Source organism: Verruconis gallopava (assembly GCF_000836295.1).
Source record: "Verruconis gallopava strain CBS 43764 unplaced genomic scaffold supercont1.25, whole genome shotgun sequence".
Taxonomy (NCBI): domain Eukaryota; kingdom Fungi; phylum Ascomycota; class Dothideomycetes; order Venturiales; family Sympoventuriaceae; genus Verruconis; species Verruconis gallopava.
This window is the reverse complement of record NW_015622161.1, coordinates 263,195-278,880: the sequence shown is the minus strand read 5'-3', so window position 1 is coordinate 278,880 and position 15,686 is coordinate 263,195. Positions and strand designations below refer to the sequence as shown.

Below are 15,686 nucleotides of genomic sequence, written 5' to 3'. Positions count from 1 at the left end.
CCATGTCAACCTTCTTGCGCACAATCTCTCACCTGGCTGATCGTAACAACACATATCTACTCAGAACAGAGACTTATCCGCTTCTCAGTCTCCCGTACACCTTTGCAAGCTGTAATTTTGTGCCTTGGTAAGCGCACGTGTAATTGTTAAGCGCCCGTCATGGCGCTCCGCAACATTCGCCCACTGGTGAATTACGCTGATCAGCAAAGTATGCGCAATCTTACTGAATTGCTCAGAAGCAATCGCTAACAGCGCGTAGATGCCCTAGAAGACTTTTTTCGAACATTCAAGTCGTCGTCATCGGAAGCAACCGATGGGCTAGAGGGACTGAATCTCGATGGCGAGCGTGAGGGAGACAGTGACGAGTACGATTTCATGGACGACGTGGCCAATGGCCAAAGAACAAGAGGACCGTCAAAGCTTAAGTACATGAAGCTGCTGCAGGATGTTGCGGATAGGAAAACGTCGCAAATTGTGGTGGAGCTAGATGATTTGGAGGAGGTGCGAGAGCATGAGTTGCAGCATGGTGAGAACGTGAACTAACTGTAAGGCACAGTACGAAAAGACGCTTGGCGATGAAGCTGGTAGTCTCAAGCTTGTGTCTTCCATCGAGAAGAACGCACATCACTACCTTGAGATTCTTTCGAGGGCAGTCGACAAGGTTATGCCCGAACCACAAGTACAGATAACGTAGGGCATGACGACAGTAAGCATTTGACTGTGCTAATGATACTTAGATACAAGGACGATCCGCTAGATGTGCTTATGGCCTTGCGCGCCAAGCGCAACGAGCAAAACAACAAAGCCGCAGAGGCTGGTGTCGACACAGGTCTTTCAATGTTCCCTCCAGAGCTGACGCGCCGATACACCCTCAACATCAAGCCTGTTACACCATCTGCATCAAGTGCAGATAAGAGGACAAAAGCAATGGCTGTGCGCCAGATTCGCGGGCAGCATCTTGGGAACTTAATCACCGTGCGCGGCATCGCTACGCGCGTTTCCGACGTTAAACCGTCTATCAAGGTCAATGCCTACACTTGCGACACGTGCGGTGACGAAATTTATCAACCTGTCTCCAGCAAGCAGTTCACGCCTCTGACCGAGTGTGAGTCTAAACGCTGCAAAGAAAATAACACCAAAGGTTCACTTTTCCTGTCTACACGTGGCTCGAAGTTTCTGCCCTTCCAAGAAGTCAAGATTCAGGAGATGTCTGATCAGGTACCGGTGGGCCACATTCCGCGCATGCTGACCGTGCATTGCCATGGCGCACTGTGCAGACAAATTAACCCCGGCGATGTGGTTGACGTGGCCGGTATATTTCTGCCGACCCCATACACCGGGTTCAAAGCGATCAGGGCCGGTCTGCTCACTGATACCTATCTGGAAGCGCAGTACGTTACCCAGCATAAGAAGCAGTATGACGACATAGTCCTTGCCCCAGCAACAATCCGCCGCATGAACGAACTCATGCACTCGGGACAGTTGTATGAGATGCTAGCGCGTTCAATTGCGCCCGAAATTTTTGGTCATATCGACGTCAAGAAAGCTCTTCTTCTTCAGTTGATTGGAGGTGTTACAAAAGAAATGGGCGACGGCATGCGTATACGCGGCGATATCAATATCTGTCTTATGGGTGATCCTGGTGTTGCTAAGTCCCAGCTTCTTAAGTACATCACCAAGGTGGCTCCACGTGGTGTATATACCACAGGCCGTGGCTCATCTGGTGTCGGTCTTACGGCCGCTGTGATGCGAGACCCTGTTACAGATGAGATGGTTTTAGAAGGAGGCGCTCTTGTCCTCGCAGACAACGGTATGTGCTGCATTGATGAATTCGACAAGATGGATGACAGCGACCGGACTGCTATCCACGAAGTCATGGAGCAGCAAACAATCTCAATTTCAAAAGCCGGTATAACCACGACACTCAACGCACGCACCTCCATTCTGGCAGCTGCCAACCCTCTCTACGGACGGTACAACCCGCGCATCTCTCCGGTTGAGAACATCAACCTTCCCGCAGCACTGCTCTCCCGTTTCGACATCCTTTTCCTGATTCTTGATCAGCCATCTCGTGACTCAGATGAAGAACTGGCACGGCACGTCACTCATGTGCATATTCACAACAAGCACCCCGAGACAGATGGCCAAGTCTTCACGCCTAATGAAGTGCGGCAATGGGTAGCTCGTGCCCGGAGTTTCCGTCCCGTGGTGCCAAAGGACGTTTCGGACTATATTGTTGGCGCTTACGTTCGTATGAGGCAGCAGCAGAAGAAGGACGAGGGCGGGAAGAAAGCGTTCACTCATACGTCGGCCAGAACACTGCTTGGTATTTTGCGTATTGCGCAGGCGCTCGCGAGATTGAGGTTTGCTGATTCCGTCATCACCGAAGATGTGGATGAGGCCCTGCGCTTGGTGGAGGTCAGCAAAGCCAGCTTGTACAACGACGGAAGGCAACGCGGGGATCAGACACCAAGCAGCAAGATTTACAACCTTATTCGCACGATCAAAGATAGCGGAGCATTAGACGCGGGCGACGGTGAATTGGACTTGCGGAGATTGCGTGAGCGTGTTTTGGCGAAGGGATTCACCGCCGACCAGTTCGACGAGGCAATCGACGAGTATTCATTGCTGGATGTGAGCATCTCCACACCCGCGTCGACGAAGAAGACAAGAAAGCTGACCAACGATTCTAGGTGTGGCAAACCGCTGCAGAAGGCACGAGATTGGTGTTCATCGAGGCTGATAACGAGGATATGGATTACGAGTGAATTCGTCCGATCTCCATCGGCGAAGGCATGTCTTGTGGAGAATGGCGTTCTTCGTATGCATCGGATGAGAGCTAGTTTCCGGGTGGCGAGGTCGATAGCCTCCAACGGGCTTGTATGGTTTGCGACATACAGTAATGAACTTTCCCCTAGCGTTTGCGCGCGTAGCTGTTGAACCAGCAGCGTTCTATTGACAATTTTTTTTTCTATTTTTTTTATTTTCGTCTCAACGGAGGTCACGACACGGACGAGATCTGGAATATGGGACCGGCCAACGTCGAAACCATGTCGTCCTGCAACGATCAGCGTGCGGAACAGCTTTTGCAGTGCTTCCTCCGTTTGAAGCAGCGGTGCACGACTGGAAGGATTCCAAAAAGGAGAGAAATGACGTGTTAAAAAAAAAGGGTTGTGAAGCAAAAGCCAGGAGGCAAGTAGCATTTAGCTGAACGTTTAAGATGAGCCGTGTGGCAATGCTGTGGCCATTCTTCGTCCGCGTCAAAAAAAGAGCTGCGCTCCAAAGGGGGTATATCTAAATCAAAATCACGTGCCGTCGTCGCAGTCCCGATGCCACCAAGCGCCAAAGTCGCTATGCAATCCGATCATTGGAAAAAAAAATTGAAAATAAAAGTACGGCCAGTGCAGGAAAAGGGAGATCACAAGTCCGTCTCTTCCATCTGCTGCGGCCACCATCCATCCATGGTCGGCACGCACAAGCCCAGTCTCCAGAAGTAATCTCTGTGGGCAAAAAACAACTGCCAGAGCTTGAACCTGGCCGGTATGGCCCAGAATCCACCCTCGTCGGGAATCGCGATGCAGTGCTTGTCTTCCGGGCCGTCGCAGTGTCTTACGTCGGTCACGTTTGGAGGGAGATCGCGTTTGGCGATGTAGATCTCGCCACTGTGAGGTTTGTAGCCCCACTCGTCGAGCGGGAGAAGCGGAATCGGGTCTGCGGCGTGCGTCACTCTCCGAAACGCTGCGGAGTCCCTAGGAGCCGCCATGTCGTGAGCGCGCCGCGTGAGGTTGAACCGCTCGTCGAGGTATCGCGCCAAGTCCGCGTTTCCGATCCGAGGCTCACCAAACGTCGTGACGGTGGGACGGAGGCCGCGAGCGAGGAGGTCCAGGCCAGCGAGCGCAGCGACGGCGCCACCCAGAGAGTGGCCCACGAGCGTGATGGCGTAGTCTGGGTGATGCTTGAGGGCGTCCAGAATATGAGGGAGGACCACGTCGCGCGTGTTTGCCCACGAGGTATAGAATCCCGTGTGGACCGTGCAGTTGAGACACTTGGGCACATGCGGCTCGGCGTCGGGATCCTCGACGCCAGGATAAGGCGAGTACTCTTGCGGCATGGTTGACAGGTCGGCAATGGTGTTGCTGAGAGAGTAGGTGCCTCGAAATGCTACAACAATCCGCTTCGGGGACGGCGGGTGCGAAAGCGCAATGTACCCGCAGGAGTCGGACAACATCGGGCCCGTGTTCCATGTCTAAAGAAGCAGAGCGGATGCGTGAGTACGAACACTTGTCAAGCGCAGCGCCCGCGCTCCAGCGTGGCGGCGCTGGGGTGGGGGAAGGGGGAAGTGAGGTCGTCGAAGACGAGGGACTTACCGTAACCAGCTCGAAGTTGGGAAAATCGCCGCACCTGCTGGGGCAGGAAAACGGCTTTTGCACGCCCAGCCCGACAGATCCGACGCAGTACGATATGTCCACTATGCGGGCGAGCTCTTCCAGCTCAGCGAAGAGCTCAGGCGAGATGACAGAGGCGGACGCATTCGAGCCAGCGGACAGCGACGCGGCCGAGGACGGTGCAGGGCGACGATTGGAGGACTCGGCTTGGAGGGCGATTTGCGGCTGGGATGCGGTCGCGCTGCTTGACCAAGCAGCTGCCAGCGTGAGTAAGCATGAGACAAGCATGGCCGCTCGAACGTGTGTCTAGGCTTTCGACATAGCAAGGCACGCACGGTCTAGGGAGTAATACGACGGCCGGGAATCCTCGACGTGCTCGGGACGAAGAAAGGAGGATGAGGGACAGGTCGGGCAAGAAAGCGTCGATGGACAGAAGCTGGCGGACGGCGGGGAAGGCAGAGGAACCGACGGGCAAGCAAAGCCCGCAGGCGTGACGACGTAAATGCGGTCACACGATGGTTGGGGACGCAGCGCAGGACGGGGCGGGCACGGGTTTGCGTCCAGCGCCAGCGCCAGCACCAGCAACGTCACAAGCATCAGCACCAGAGCACGCCCGAGCATGAAAACGTCATCGCCTGGCGACTTTCCCCGTGCGCGGGCCAAACGGTTCTCTGCGTGCAGCCTGGCCAATCGCACGCCTGCTTCCTGCGCTTCTGCACGCTGCGTAAGTGATGATGATCCCATCATTCAGCTTCTCGCCTGCATCACGGTGACGGCCGGCTCGCTCACCACCTTGGCTTGCCTGCCCTTCCGCACACCTTCGCCATCTCCACATCCTCATCGACCGCTTTTCGCGCTGCGCCGTGCGCCTCATTTGCATCCTCGCCCCTCGCTCTCGGTTTCCGTCGCATCCGGTGCGGCGTTCGACTCGCGACGCTTCGGGCGAAATCAGGCCTGCAAACCCATCTTGGTGCTGGTCTGCGACGACACCTCAGCCAGGCCGTCTTCCTTTTTTGAATTTTACTTCCTCCCGTCGCAGTGGGCCAACTCGAGTCCGCATCGCAACTATCCACGGCCATTGATGCCAATTGCGTGACTTTCGATAGTTTCCACGACTGGCCTCCGACACTCTGGAACCCGCGGTGGACAGCCCGCGCATGTTGCCGCGACATTGAGTACATGGCACTCTTCCGCACCCAATCGGCGCAGGAGCGTGCGGAGGCGGCCAAGAGAGAGAAGGCTGCGAAAAAGGAGGCAGAGAAGAGGGCCAAGGAGGAGCAGGAACGGCTCGAGGCCGAGCATCCCTCCGCGCGATTCCCGCCCACACAGATCGTCATCAGCGACACCGACTTCGAGCACCCGCCCGCGCTCAACTACACGCTGCGCACCCGCATCAAGAGCCTTGTCTGGTTCTGGACTCTCATCTTCATTGACTGCGTGTGCGTGCCGATCGTGCTGTACTTCTGCCTGTGGAACCTCACCGACCTGAGCCACAATGCCGTCTTCAGCATCAGCACCGGCACGCTCGGCACCGTGTCCATCGTCGAGTACTTCATTCGATTCCGCCGGCTTTGGAGGAAAGGATCAGATTGCCGCGTCATCGGGGCGCGCCGCTGGTATCTCGACTTCTTTCACTGGAACCTGTCCGTCGGCTGGATGGCCGTCATGGTTGAGCTGATCGTGTGAGTCTTTGAGACAAGCCCCTGTCTTGCTGCTGGGTCGAACCTGTTCGAGCTGACGAACTGCGCAGCGGCACAATCCCCGCCGAGCCTCCTATTCGACTTCTAGCCATGCCCGCGACGAGCATGCTGTTCGCGTTTGGCATCCAGATGCTCATCATCGACGTCCTGCGCCTGGCTGGCTACCGCGCTCCCATCCGCATATCGTCGCTACCGCGGGGTACGCCCTTGCGACCCGGAATATACTCCATCATCGAAGACGTGTGCGCCGTCGACGGATCCGGCGGCACAGAATTCAGGCAGAGACTCAACCTGCGCTACATGGCAAGCCATTACTTCCGGCAGATGCTGCACAGATTGACCCTATTCTGGGCATTTGGTGCCCTCGCGGCAGCAAGCGCAACTACGGCTATCATCTTCACCGTGAACAGGGACGCTGCTTACGTGGTATGTGTTGAGTTTCCATTTCGGTTTGGAGACGCGCGCAACGGCAGCCAAACACTTAAAGTTTGGCCATCTTCAATTCCGCTTTTGAGTTCCTGAAATGTCTAGTCTGAATTGCTGCCGTTCGCTAGTTCTTTTTACTTCTTTCCTTTTGATTCAGAACGCCCGAGACTAACACAAAGCTTCGAACAGGTTGGCTGGACCGTACCCTTTGCCTGGGCCGCCGTTTGGGCGGCGATCACGACGAAGTGGGTGCAACTGAGCCTCGCACATGAGCACAGGGTCTGGACAGAAGAGCGCCAGAAAGCCCAAACCGCACCTTAACAACATCTACACAAACCACCCCATCATTCCCGTTACCGATGTGGATAAGATTGAGTTTTTGAGCACAGGGCTTTATTCATCCACTACAGCATAGCATGTTCTTGGGCGTTGGGAAAAATTTGCATTGGGGACGTTTTGCGAGATACCATGATCTGTCGTTGTGCTTTTACGCTTCTCATTCTTCTCGTCGGCGACGGAGGAGGCCACAATCGGAAATCTTGTTCCTCACTACATGTTTCCTGTCGACTGCGGCTTGTGGTTTGGTCAGCCTGCTCATCGCGTTACGGTGACTACGACTGATCGAGCGGCCATGCAGCTACCAAATAGAATTTTTCGAGAGCTCCTACGGACGCCGAACCATCAAATGAAGGCGTGTCTATTATGTTGCTTCATCCCCGTCAATTCCCCTTTCTAGCCGATTGCGACTCTATTTACAGAATAGTCCTGCTTACGGTGTGCATCCTCGCTGACGATGATCTTGAGCCAGGGTCCCGAGGCTGAGATGGAGATCGAGAGCCGATGTCGGCGGAGAGTGACGGATATTTGTCTGCGGCGCTCCGTCTGTAATGTTCGGTGGGCAATTGTACACTCGAACCAGAACAATTCGAGATTTTTGCTCGTCTCGACCATAGAATATGACTTCCTCATTCCCTCCAAAGCCCGTCGATCTCGGTACGTGCCAATCTTGCTTTGCGTGCGAGTCTGGACCTTGACTGAACGCGCTGTGGAGACTCACACTAGCCGTGAGCATCTCACCACCCCCCCAAGCGTGCTAATCAGCTGCCGGGCAACAGAAACCAGTCCGCTCGGCCAAACAGGCAGCTGTTCACATTTCCAAAAAAAAAAAAAAAAAAAAAAAAAAGAAACCTAGATAGAGTGAAAGAGGACGGGAAAGAGATAAGAAAGGCTAACTTGAGTTCCAATTCAGACTGGCCCAACATCGGCTTCCGCGTTCGCGAGGTCAACGGTCACATCGAGTCGCACTACAGCAAGAAGACGGGCACATGGAGCGAACCCGAGTTCGTGACGGACCCGTACCTTCGCATCCATGGCATGGCGCCCGGGTTGAACTATGGGATGCAGTGCTACGAGGGCCTCAAAGCCTTCCGCGACCCGACCGACGAGCGCATCAACATCTTCCGGCCGTCCATGAACGCCGAGCGAATGCAGCACAGCGCAAGCTTCATCAGCATACCCGAGGTACCGGTGGAGCACTTTTTGAAGTGCTGCAGGCTGGCCGTGGGCCTCAACGCGGAGTATGTGCCTCCCCATGCGTCGGGTGCGGCCATGTACATCCGGCCGCTGCTCCTGGGAAGCAGTGCGCAGCTGGGCCTGAACCCGCCGGAAGAGTACACCTTCCTCGTATACGTGCTGCCGACGGGCGTCTATCACGGAACGGCGCCTGTCAAGGCCTTGATCCTGGAGGACTTTGATCGAGCCGCGCCAGAGGGCACGGGCAGCGCCAAGGTCGGCGGCAACTACGCACCCGTCCTCAGGCATAGCGAAAAGGCGTACAAGGAGGGCTACGGCATCACGCTGCACCTGGACAGCAAGACGAGGTCCGAGATCGACGAGTTCTCGACCTCCGGCTTCATCGGCGTCAAGAAGGACGGCGAGAGCTACACCGTCGTCGTTCCGGACAGCAAGAACGTGATCAAGAGCGTCACGTCCGACAGCGTGTGCGAGATCGCCAAGAGCTTCGGCTGGAAGGTGGAGAAGCGAGCGGTAAGTTTTTGTCGCGTGTTGTTCAAAAAATGTATACATATATATATATATATATGCATGCATATATGTATGTGATCTCACACGCGAATCGTCCGCTGACGGGCTGCTTAGATCAAGTACGAGGAGCTCCCTTCCTTCGACGAGGTCATGGCCGCAGGCACGGCGGCGGCGCTCGTGCCCATCAAGTCCATCACGATGCTGTCCAGGAACGACAAGATCGAGTACATTCCCGAGTCAGACCAGACGCCCGGCCCGGTGTGCACAAAGCTGCTCAGCACGCTCAAAGGTATCCAGCAAGGCAAGATCAAGGACGCCTTCGGCTGGCTGGATCTCGTACCGGAGCCAAAGGGATACAAGAGCCGGGAATCGAACGGGGTCAACGGCGGGGGTAGCGTCGATGGCGTGAACACGCTGTGAGCAACGCCGATTACAAGCGAACGGAAGGCATTGTGCATACGGAGGAAACGAAAACGGACATGAAAAACGAAAAGGGAAAAAAAAATTTTTTTAAACTAAAATGAAAATAAATTGCGAAAAAAAAGTTCAAAATGCAGTGGCTACCACCCGCGTTTCGAACGTCGACGTCGAAGCACGGTCCTTCCGTCGTAGTCTAGGCTGCGGTATGTCTCCTGAAATAACCCTTCATTCCACGACTTTTTGCGTGAGCGACGACCTTTATATCAATAAGCCTTTCACGATGGAACAAAAAAAAAGTTGTTGAGGACCCTTCTTTTTTCCCCCCTCACAAATGCAGCCATGCGTCTCCTCAATTCGCTACATACAACGGTCTGCAGTTGCACGTTGCAGTAGACAGGCACTTTGGCGACTTGATCGAATTTCCTTGTTCAGCACCCCGTGTGGCCCTTTCTTTTGCCCGCTAGACCTGTGACCATGATCGTTGTACCATCGTCGCTCTTGATCGTCGAGGGCTAGCCATCCCTGAGAGCAGAAAAGCAGCCGCCTCTGGAGTCTTTCTAAATACAGTTCGGAAGGTATTAGGGGCTAGCCCGCGCTCCATATACCGTTCTGGACAAAGCGGCCATGTTGAAATTATTCTTCAAAAGAGAAAAGAATGCCCTCGCGTCCTCAGTCGTCGAGGTTCTTCTTCTCCTTGGGATCCTCTGCGCATCCGCAGTCGTAGAAGTCTCCTATTTTGCTGCAGTCAAACTCCTCCTTTTTCAGTCTCTTGTTGACTTGGTTATGCACGTGGCATCCCCAAGCCGCGGCGGCGCTTCTCGAGCTCACCTGAGGCGGGTACTTCTCCAGTATCTTTCCAAAGTGGCCCGCGCATTCGCCGCAGGGATAGAGCCGCTGGAAGAGATGTATGTACGTCTTCAGCGCAAGCGACTCGTCCGCCGTAGGCTTGTCCGGGAAACGCGCAAAGGTGGTGTGGAACAGCTTCCAGGCTGCGCGACCGAGCTCGGCCTTGAGCGTCTCGTTGCCCAGCTTGGGGGCGATGGCGTGGCCGTGAAGGTCCGGCTGCTCCTGCAGGAACGAAGGGCCGGAGGCGTCAGATTTGGCGGCGACGACGCGGAGGGAGTCGGAGGGCGCGGCGTTGCGCGAGTGCGTGAGGAACAGGAGCACGATGATGACGAAGGTGAGCGCGGCGACGGAGAGTCCGCGTCGGCTGGACACGGACATGGTGGACGGACAGGAAGCGTGGGATTTGCTTTTTGAGCCTCTGCGCGGGAGAAGCAACGCCTGGCGGAGCGCGATGTCACGCTGGCGAGATGTCAAGCTGAGGGAAAAGAAGCGACGGGAGCAACTCTTTATGTCAGAGAACGCCGTCCTTTAATATCTCCTCACGACGGGGGATGGCAAGTGCGGTGGTGCGATTGCTCTACACGACCGTTTCACAACCCTACCTGCCGCTAGTCTACAATAGGCAAGGCGAGGCTGAACATAAGGCTCCGCACCAACTCGAAGTAACGCTCGACTCCGTCAACAGTGGAGGAGGTTTGTTACGATGTAAAGCCCGCGATGCAGCGAGCGATTTGCACCTCCACGAACACGTCTTTGCTCTTTCGAGCTTTCGCGGACCCACGTCCTCGAACGCTACGGTCGCCTCGACGGATGCTGGCCGTGGTTTTCCCGTTCGTCTGCAGCGTCCACGGCCGGACGGCGACTGACGATACAAACGGCTCGCCACTGTGCACGGCCCTAATCCAGAACGTGTTACCATATTCTATCGAGAAAGAAAATGGGGTGAGAAAATGGAGCAGAAAATCCATCGATACATGACCACCATTCTCCGTCTTTGCTGATTCCAAGCTTGCGCTGGCGAGGCAATTCCTCACACTACCGAGTGAGCTATCGCAATGCATTGGCGCTATCGCTCATTTCCCTCCTTGTTTTCTAGGTGCCCAAAATTTTGTCCCATCCTTTGGTTTTGCCAATAGGGCGAACGTGCTTTTTCCCTAATCGTATAGAGATAGCGTCTGACATTGTGGGCGAAAGCTTGGATCAAACTTTGCGGCTTCTGAGCGGATCACTCAGCACGTCATGAAGCTTTTATGTTGGTCATCTGGCTTTTATTCTGGCTGCGTCCTTCCATGAGATTCTTCTCTAGACCATTAATGCGTACATTTGCGCCTAAGCCTTGAAGATAGGAATCGCGCCGGCGGGGTTTTGGATCACGTATGAAGCCTAGACAAAGATTTGGAGGGCATCTGGTAGAAGAAGACTACAATATCCTTACGAGACATCCCGGGTAATTGACCACTGCCTTGTTGAGCTTCTCGGCAGAGAACAGCAGCGTTGCAAACCTACGCCGCCACGGTGGTCGAGGCCGCTGCAGCTTTGACGCACTTCCTGTTTGGAACCTGCGCGTCGATATCTGATGGTAGGGATTTGGCCAGGGCACTGCACGTCAACAGGGTCACGATGCAGTATTCTTCCAGTGGAGGTCAAGTTCAACTAAGACTACATTTCTGGTATTTTCTTCGATTTATATCGAGGTGGATTATACGAGTTCACTGGCGCCGCGATTCGGCCGTCCGTGAACAGACCATCTCCCTCGTACATTCAAGACTGAAGCTCTGGCAAGAGTCACGAAAGTTGGTGCTTAGTTGGGAGTCGCACACCGGTTGATCTATGAGTTCGACGCCGACAGAGTGTGTTTCATGCACAAGAACTTACGTCGATGGAGAGAAAAAGGGAAGCAGCGCACGCACAACACAGAACCAGGCTTGTGAGTATGATTCGATTTCGACAATCCAGTGTTGGGATGATGACTGGCCCGTGAATTGGCATCTATGACTACATGTAGATTTAGATGCCCTTGTAGCTTCGGCTGATAGGAAGGCAAAGAAAAAGAGATGCTGAGATTAATCAAGTTACGGAGCACAAATCTCTTATTAAGCGGCCCCGCAGGTGGAATGGAGCTAGGGCTCCCTCCCTGCAGACTTGGCTCGGCAGGCATTGCGGGGCAACCGCGTCATGCTCGTTGAACTTTGTACTGTCTTCGTTTCGCCTTGCATTGATGGCTGACAAAGGCAGACGTCGCAGTTAGTCTTAGCCTCGTTTTGTGATACCACAGTGTCTCTGTGCGGCATTTGCACTATTTCTTTGGTTGAGATGTTCTGTCCTGCTTTGAGTTGTTTTCTGTAAATGAGGCCTTTGCAGGCGACCTGGTTCGAAAATGTTTGAAAAGAGCATCGTGTCCTTCCAATCTGGAGAGGGATTTGACCTTTCCAGTGCCGCCGTGGTCATCGATCAAGATGACTTTGAAGGGATCCATATCGCTGCCAAGAATCTTGCTGTCGACTTTGGCAAAGTCACGGGCTACAATGCAAGGCTCGTTGTTCGCGGCGCGTCTTCGTATTCAGCAAGCACCAGCTGCATTTTCATTGGTAGTCTTTCGCGGTCTTCGACGATAAGATCTCTAAAAGATGAAGGCCGCATTGATACCAGCAGAATCGAGAATAAATGGGAATCTTGGATGACGACATGCCTTCCAAATCCTTTCGGCAATTTCAAAGATGCGTTGGTAATCGTTGGGAGCGACAAGAGAGGCGCCATCTACGGCGCTTACACTCTTTCTGAGCAGATTGGAGTCTCACCGTAAGGGTCATCCGAACAATCTCGGTGCTGAATGTTTACAGTACATAGATGGCATTGGTGGGCCGACGTGCCTGTGAAGAAACATTCCTCTATCTACGCCCTTCCAGTCTCAAGTTGGAACGGTGAACCAAGTATCAAATACCGTGGGATTTTCATCAACGACGAGTCGCCCGCCATGGATTCATGGGCGCAGGAGAAATTCGGCCCCGTTTTCAACTCCAGGCTATACGAACATATCTTCGAGCTGCTCCTGAGACTAAAGGCAAATTTTATGTGGCCCGCCATGTGGAGAGGTTATCCTTATCCCGGAAGGTCATTCTTTGTGGATGATCCGGACAACCAGGCTCTAGCCGATCGGTATGGCATCGTTGTTGGAACCTCTCATCACGAGCCAATGCAAAGGGCTATGAATGAATGGTCAACGACTCAGCCTGAAGGTACTTGGAATTGGAAGACGAATAGAAAAAAAATCACGAATTATTTCAAAGAGGGTGTTAAAAGAGCGGTCCCTTATGAGTCGATGCTCACCATGGGTATGAGAGGTGAAGGTGATGGACCAATCAGTGATGATAATCCAATAGAGACACTGACAGACATAATTCGAACACAACGAGAGATCATCAAAGAACATCACGAGCGGGAAGATGGAGTACCTCGTAGGTTGACGAGTTTCGTCGTAGTTCTCTCTTCTGATTCCGCTACCAGAACTTATGGCACTGTATAAGGAAGTGCAGCAGTACTACGATGACGGCCTAGAAATACCAGATGATGTGACCCTTCTCTTTTCGGATGACAACTTTGGATCGCTTCGTCGGTTACCAACGGTAGATGAAGGAAAGAGAACTGGCGGATCTGGCGTGAGTCCGTTCGGCGTATGTGAAAGTGGATGCTGATAAGGCTTGTTAAAAGATCTACTATCATTTCGAGTATACCGGCGGGCCGAGAAGCTATAGATGGATAAACAGCAACACTCTGGTGACACAAACGCGCCATCGTTTCAGATCTCTCATGCACTGACAGGATGCAGGGTAAAGTATGGCAGCAGCTTCAGCTCGCATATTACCGGAATGCCAAGAAAATATGGATATTCAACGTCGGTGATCTCAAACCTATGGAAATCCCTATGAGTTTTGCTTTTGACTTGGCCTGGAACATCCGCTCGATTCGTTCCGACAGTCTATTGGGCTATTTCCAAGCTTTGGCTAGTCGAGAATTCGGTGAGGAATTTGCGAAATGTATCGGACATATTTGGCAAGACTATGATCGGCTTCTGGCTCTCCGTAAACATGAACATATCGTTCCTGAAACATTCAGCCTTCTCGATTACCACGAAGCCGAAAACGTCATTAGCAGATGGGAAAGGCTTTTGAACGAAGCGGAATCCATACATGCAAAATGTACCGACCGCCAGCGACCCTCCATATTCCAATTGGTACTTCATCCAATTAAGGCTTCCTATATCTATACTCTGTTAAGAGTCACTCAGAGTAAAAATCGACTTTACGGAAAACAGCGACGCAATACTACCAATCGGCTTTTCTACAAATGCATTCGCCTTTTCGAAGACGATCACGAACTTTCAGAGCAATATCACAGGTTACTAGGTGGAAAGTGGAATCACATACTTCGACAGCCCCATTACGGTTACACGGGCTGGGAAGGACCTTCAAGAGATATGATTGGTGGGCTCTGCTACGTGCAAACGAGAGCTAACTCTAATCCCAGTGTTGGCCACATGGGCATCGCCGTGGAAGGTACTGAAGGTGTGCATCCGGGTGCGATAAACGAGGATTCCGATCGAACCCATCCATCAAGAGGTAACCTAAGAAGTGGCGTAACCGTCCAGCTTCTCAGTCCCTACGGACCAAAAACTCGATACTTCGAGATCTACCATCGCGGGACGATTCCCTTCTCTTGGCGAGCCAAGCCGCAGTATTCTTGGATTAAACTCGACAAATACGAAGGAGAGCTAAGTCCTGATGACAATGACACCAGAGTGACGATCAGCATCGACTGGGACGATGTTCCCCAGAATCTTTTTGAAACTGCTTATATTGAAGTTATTGGAACGGTGGATGGTTATGAAAAAGTTGTGGTTCCTGTCAGAAAGCAATACGCTCCTGATGACTTCACTGGTTTCGTTGAATCAGCTGGCTACGTCTCCATCGACGCCGGAAATTGGGTTGAGAAGCCTTACATGCTTCTTCCATCGATGGGTCGCCCTCTAGCTGGTTCGGTGACTTTGCCAAACGAGATCAATTTCGGTGACATCGATTCCGTACCCTTTCTAAGGTACAATATCTTTACATTCTCCGAGCATGAAAATGCGGTTCTCGAGCTACAATTCAACATGACTCTAGATACAGACACGACTGGCTTTATGGAATACGATTTTAGATGGGATGGTGGTCAAGTACACACTTTCCGCCTCACAGAAGATGAAGCGGGCGGATTGCCTAAATATTGGGATGAGGCAGTGCAAGACTGTGTTTGGAAAAAGAATCATACCGTTGGACGTGTCAGAAGAGGTGAACATACAATTGAGGTTAAGTTGAAGGCGGCAAACATGTGCTTGGAGAAAGTGGTACTTAATATAGGTGGGCTACGACCAACCTACTTGGGACCATCGGAGAGCCATTTCGTGGAGGGTTTGACAGAACAAATGCTTGACATTGACGGTCGAGACAAGCTGCATATCAACATGACTTTACAAGAAACTTGAATTTCGGTAAAGCACTCTTTCCGTGCTTGGAAAGCAGCAACGTAATACCAACATTCAACCATAGCTGACTATACTTTCATCATCGTCTTTATTTTCTTTACTCTCACCCTTGATATTTCTTCATCAGTTCGGAGACGAACACGTTTATACCTTTCATTTCCACTATTATACAATTGTCGCAGCACAAGTCTGATAATTAGCAGCCTTATGCCTTTGTGGATTGACACAACATATCTTGCTGTTCAAATAGCAAGAGATCATTAGCGAGTTCGGATGCCAATCTCTAATTTCTTCGACAAGATCATGGAGGCAGATGGATGACGTACAAATCACGTGCTCAATTAT

General features: G+C 52.8%; 6 protein-coding genes across 7 annotated transcripts; 4 read left to right on the top strand and 2 right to left on the bottom strand.

Moving 5' to 3' along the window:
- The first annotated feature begins 6 nt into the window (after positions 1-6).
- PV09_06914 (uncharacterized protein) lies at positions 7-2,938 on the top strand. The gene is made up of 5 exons (XM_016360621.1): positions 7-208; positions 260-501; positions 557-690; positions 738-2,634; positions 2,694-2,938. Exons 1-5 carry the CDS (start codon positions 160-162, stop codon positions 2,766-2,768), a joined length of 2,397 nt encoding a protein of 798 aa, XP_016211607.1. The 5' UTR covers positions 7-159; the 3' UTR covers positions 2,769-2,938.
- A 52-nt stretch (positions 2,939-2,990) lies between these two features.
- On the bottom strand, positions 2,991-4,928 carry PV09_06913 (uncharacterized protein). The gene is made up of 2 exons (XM_016360620.1): positions 4,368-4,928; positions 2,991-4,246 (listed from the first exon to the last, which is right to left on the bottom strand). Exons 1-2 carry the CDS (start codon positions 4,671-4,673, stop codon positions 3,419-3,421), a joined length of 1,134 nt encoding a protein of 377 aa, XP_016211606.1. The 5' UTR covers positions 4,674-4,928; the 3' UTR covers positions 2,991-3,418.
- A 636-nt stretch (positions 4,929-5,564) lies between these two features.
- PV09_06912 (uncharacterized protein) lies at positions 5,565-6,832 on the top strand (the record flags this gene model as incomplete). Its single annotated transcript, XM_016360619.1, has 3 exons — positions 5,565-6,067; positions 6,136-6,511; positions 6,701-6,832. 3 exons carry the CDS (start codon positions 5,565-5,567, stop codon positions 6,830-6,832), a joined length of 1,011 nt encoding a protein of 336 aa, XP_016211605.1.
- Positions 6,833-7,467: 635 nt separating this feature from the next.
- On the top strand, positions 7,468-8,974 carry PV09_06911 (branched-chain amino acid aminotransferase; the record flags this gene model as incomplete). The annotated part of the gene is made up of 3 exons (XM_016360618.1): positions 7,468-7,504; positions 7,761-8,557; positions 8,669-8,974. 3 exons carry the CDS (start codon positions 7,468-7,470, stop codon positions 8,972-8,974), a joined length of 1,140 nt encoding a protein of 379 aa, XP_016211604.1.
- Positions 8,975-9,059: 85 nt separating this feature from the next.
- PV09_06910 (uncharacterized protein) lies at positions 9,060-10,369 on the bottom strand. The gene has a single exon (XM_016360617.1). It carries the CDS (start codon positions 10,196-10,198, stop codon positions 9,644-9,646), a length of 555 nt encoding a protein of 184 aa, XP_016211603.1. The 5' UTR covers positions 10,199-10,369; the 3' UTR covers positions 9,060-9,643.
- Positions 10,370-12,043: 1,674 nt separating this feature from the next.
- On the top strand, positions 12,044-15,415 carry PV09_06909. 2 transcript variants are annotated; one of them, XM_016360615.1, is made up of 5 exons: positions 12,044-12,619; positions 12,668-13,275; positions 13,325-13,476; positions 13,529-13,594; positions 13,647-15,415. In XM_016360615.1, the coding sequence occupies exons 1-5, from the start codon at positions 12,198-12,200 to the stop codon at positions 15,339-15,341; spliced, it is 2,943 nt and encodes a 980-aa protein (XP_016211601.1). In that variant the 5' UTR covers positions 12,044-12,197; the 3' UTR covers positions 15,342-15,415. The 2 variants fall into 2 exon arrangements, with proteins under 2 accessions (XP_016211601.1, XP_016211602.1); XM_016360616.1 differs by having other exon boundaries at positions 12,044-13,275.
- The last annotated feature ends 271 nt before the right edge of the window (positions 15,416-15,686 follow it).

What these genes read in the sequence shown, in the direction of transcription:
- PV09_06910 (XM_016360617.1), bottom strand. Translation starts at nt 10,198, where the DNA reads ATGTCCGTGTCCAGCCGACGCGGACTCTCCGTCGCCGCGCTCACCTTC.
- PV09_06909 (XM_016360615.1), top strand. Translation starts at nt 12,198, where the DNA reads ATGTTTGAAAAGAGCATCGTGTCCTTCCAATCTGGAGAGGGATTTGAC. An exon ending in AGAGAACTGGCGGATCTGGC is followed by an intron (nt 13,477 to 13,528) that starts GTGAGTCCGTTC and finishes GCTTGTTAAAAG; the next exon opens with ATCTACTATCATTTCGAGTA. An exon ending in GGATAAACAGCAACACTCTG is followed by an intron (nt 13,595 to 13,646) that starts GTGACACAAACG and finishes GACAGGATGCAG; the next exon opens with GGTAAAGTATGGCAGCAGCT.
- PV09_06914 (XM_016360621.1), top strand. Translation starts at nt 160, where the DNA reads ATGGCGCTCCGCAACATTCGCCCACTGGTGAATTACGCTGATCAGCAA. An exon ending in GAATTACGCTGATCAGCAAA is followed by an intron (nt 209 to 259) that starts GTATGCGCAATC and finishes AACAGCGCGTAG; the next exon opens with ATGCCCTAGAAGACTTTTTT. An exon ending in ACGAGTATTCATTGCTGGAT is followed by an intron (nt 2,635 to 2,693) that starts GTGAGCATCTCC and finishes CAACGATTCTAG; the next exon opens with GTGTGGCAAACCGCTGCAGA.
- PV09_06913 (XM_016360620.1), bottom strand. Translation starts at nt 4,673, where the DNA reads ATGCTTGTCTCATGCTTACTCACGCTGGCAGCTGCTTGGTCAAGCAGC. An exon ending in CCAACTTCGAGCTGGTTACG is followed by an intron (nt 4,247 to 4,367) that starts GTAAGTCCCTCG and finishes CTGCTTCTTTAG; the next exon opens with ACATGGAACACGGGCCCGAT.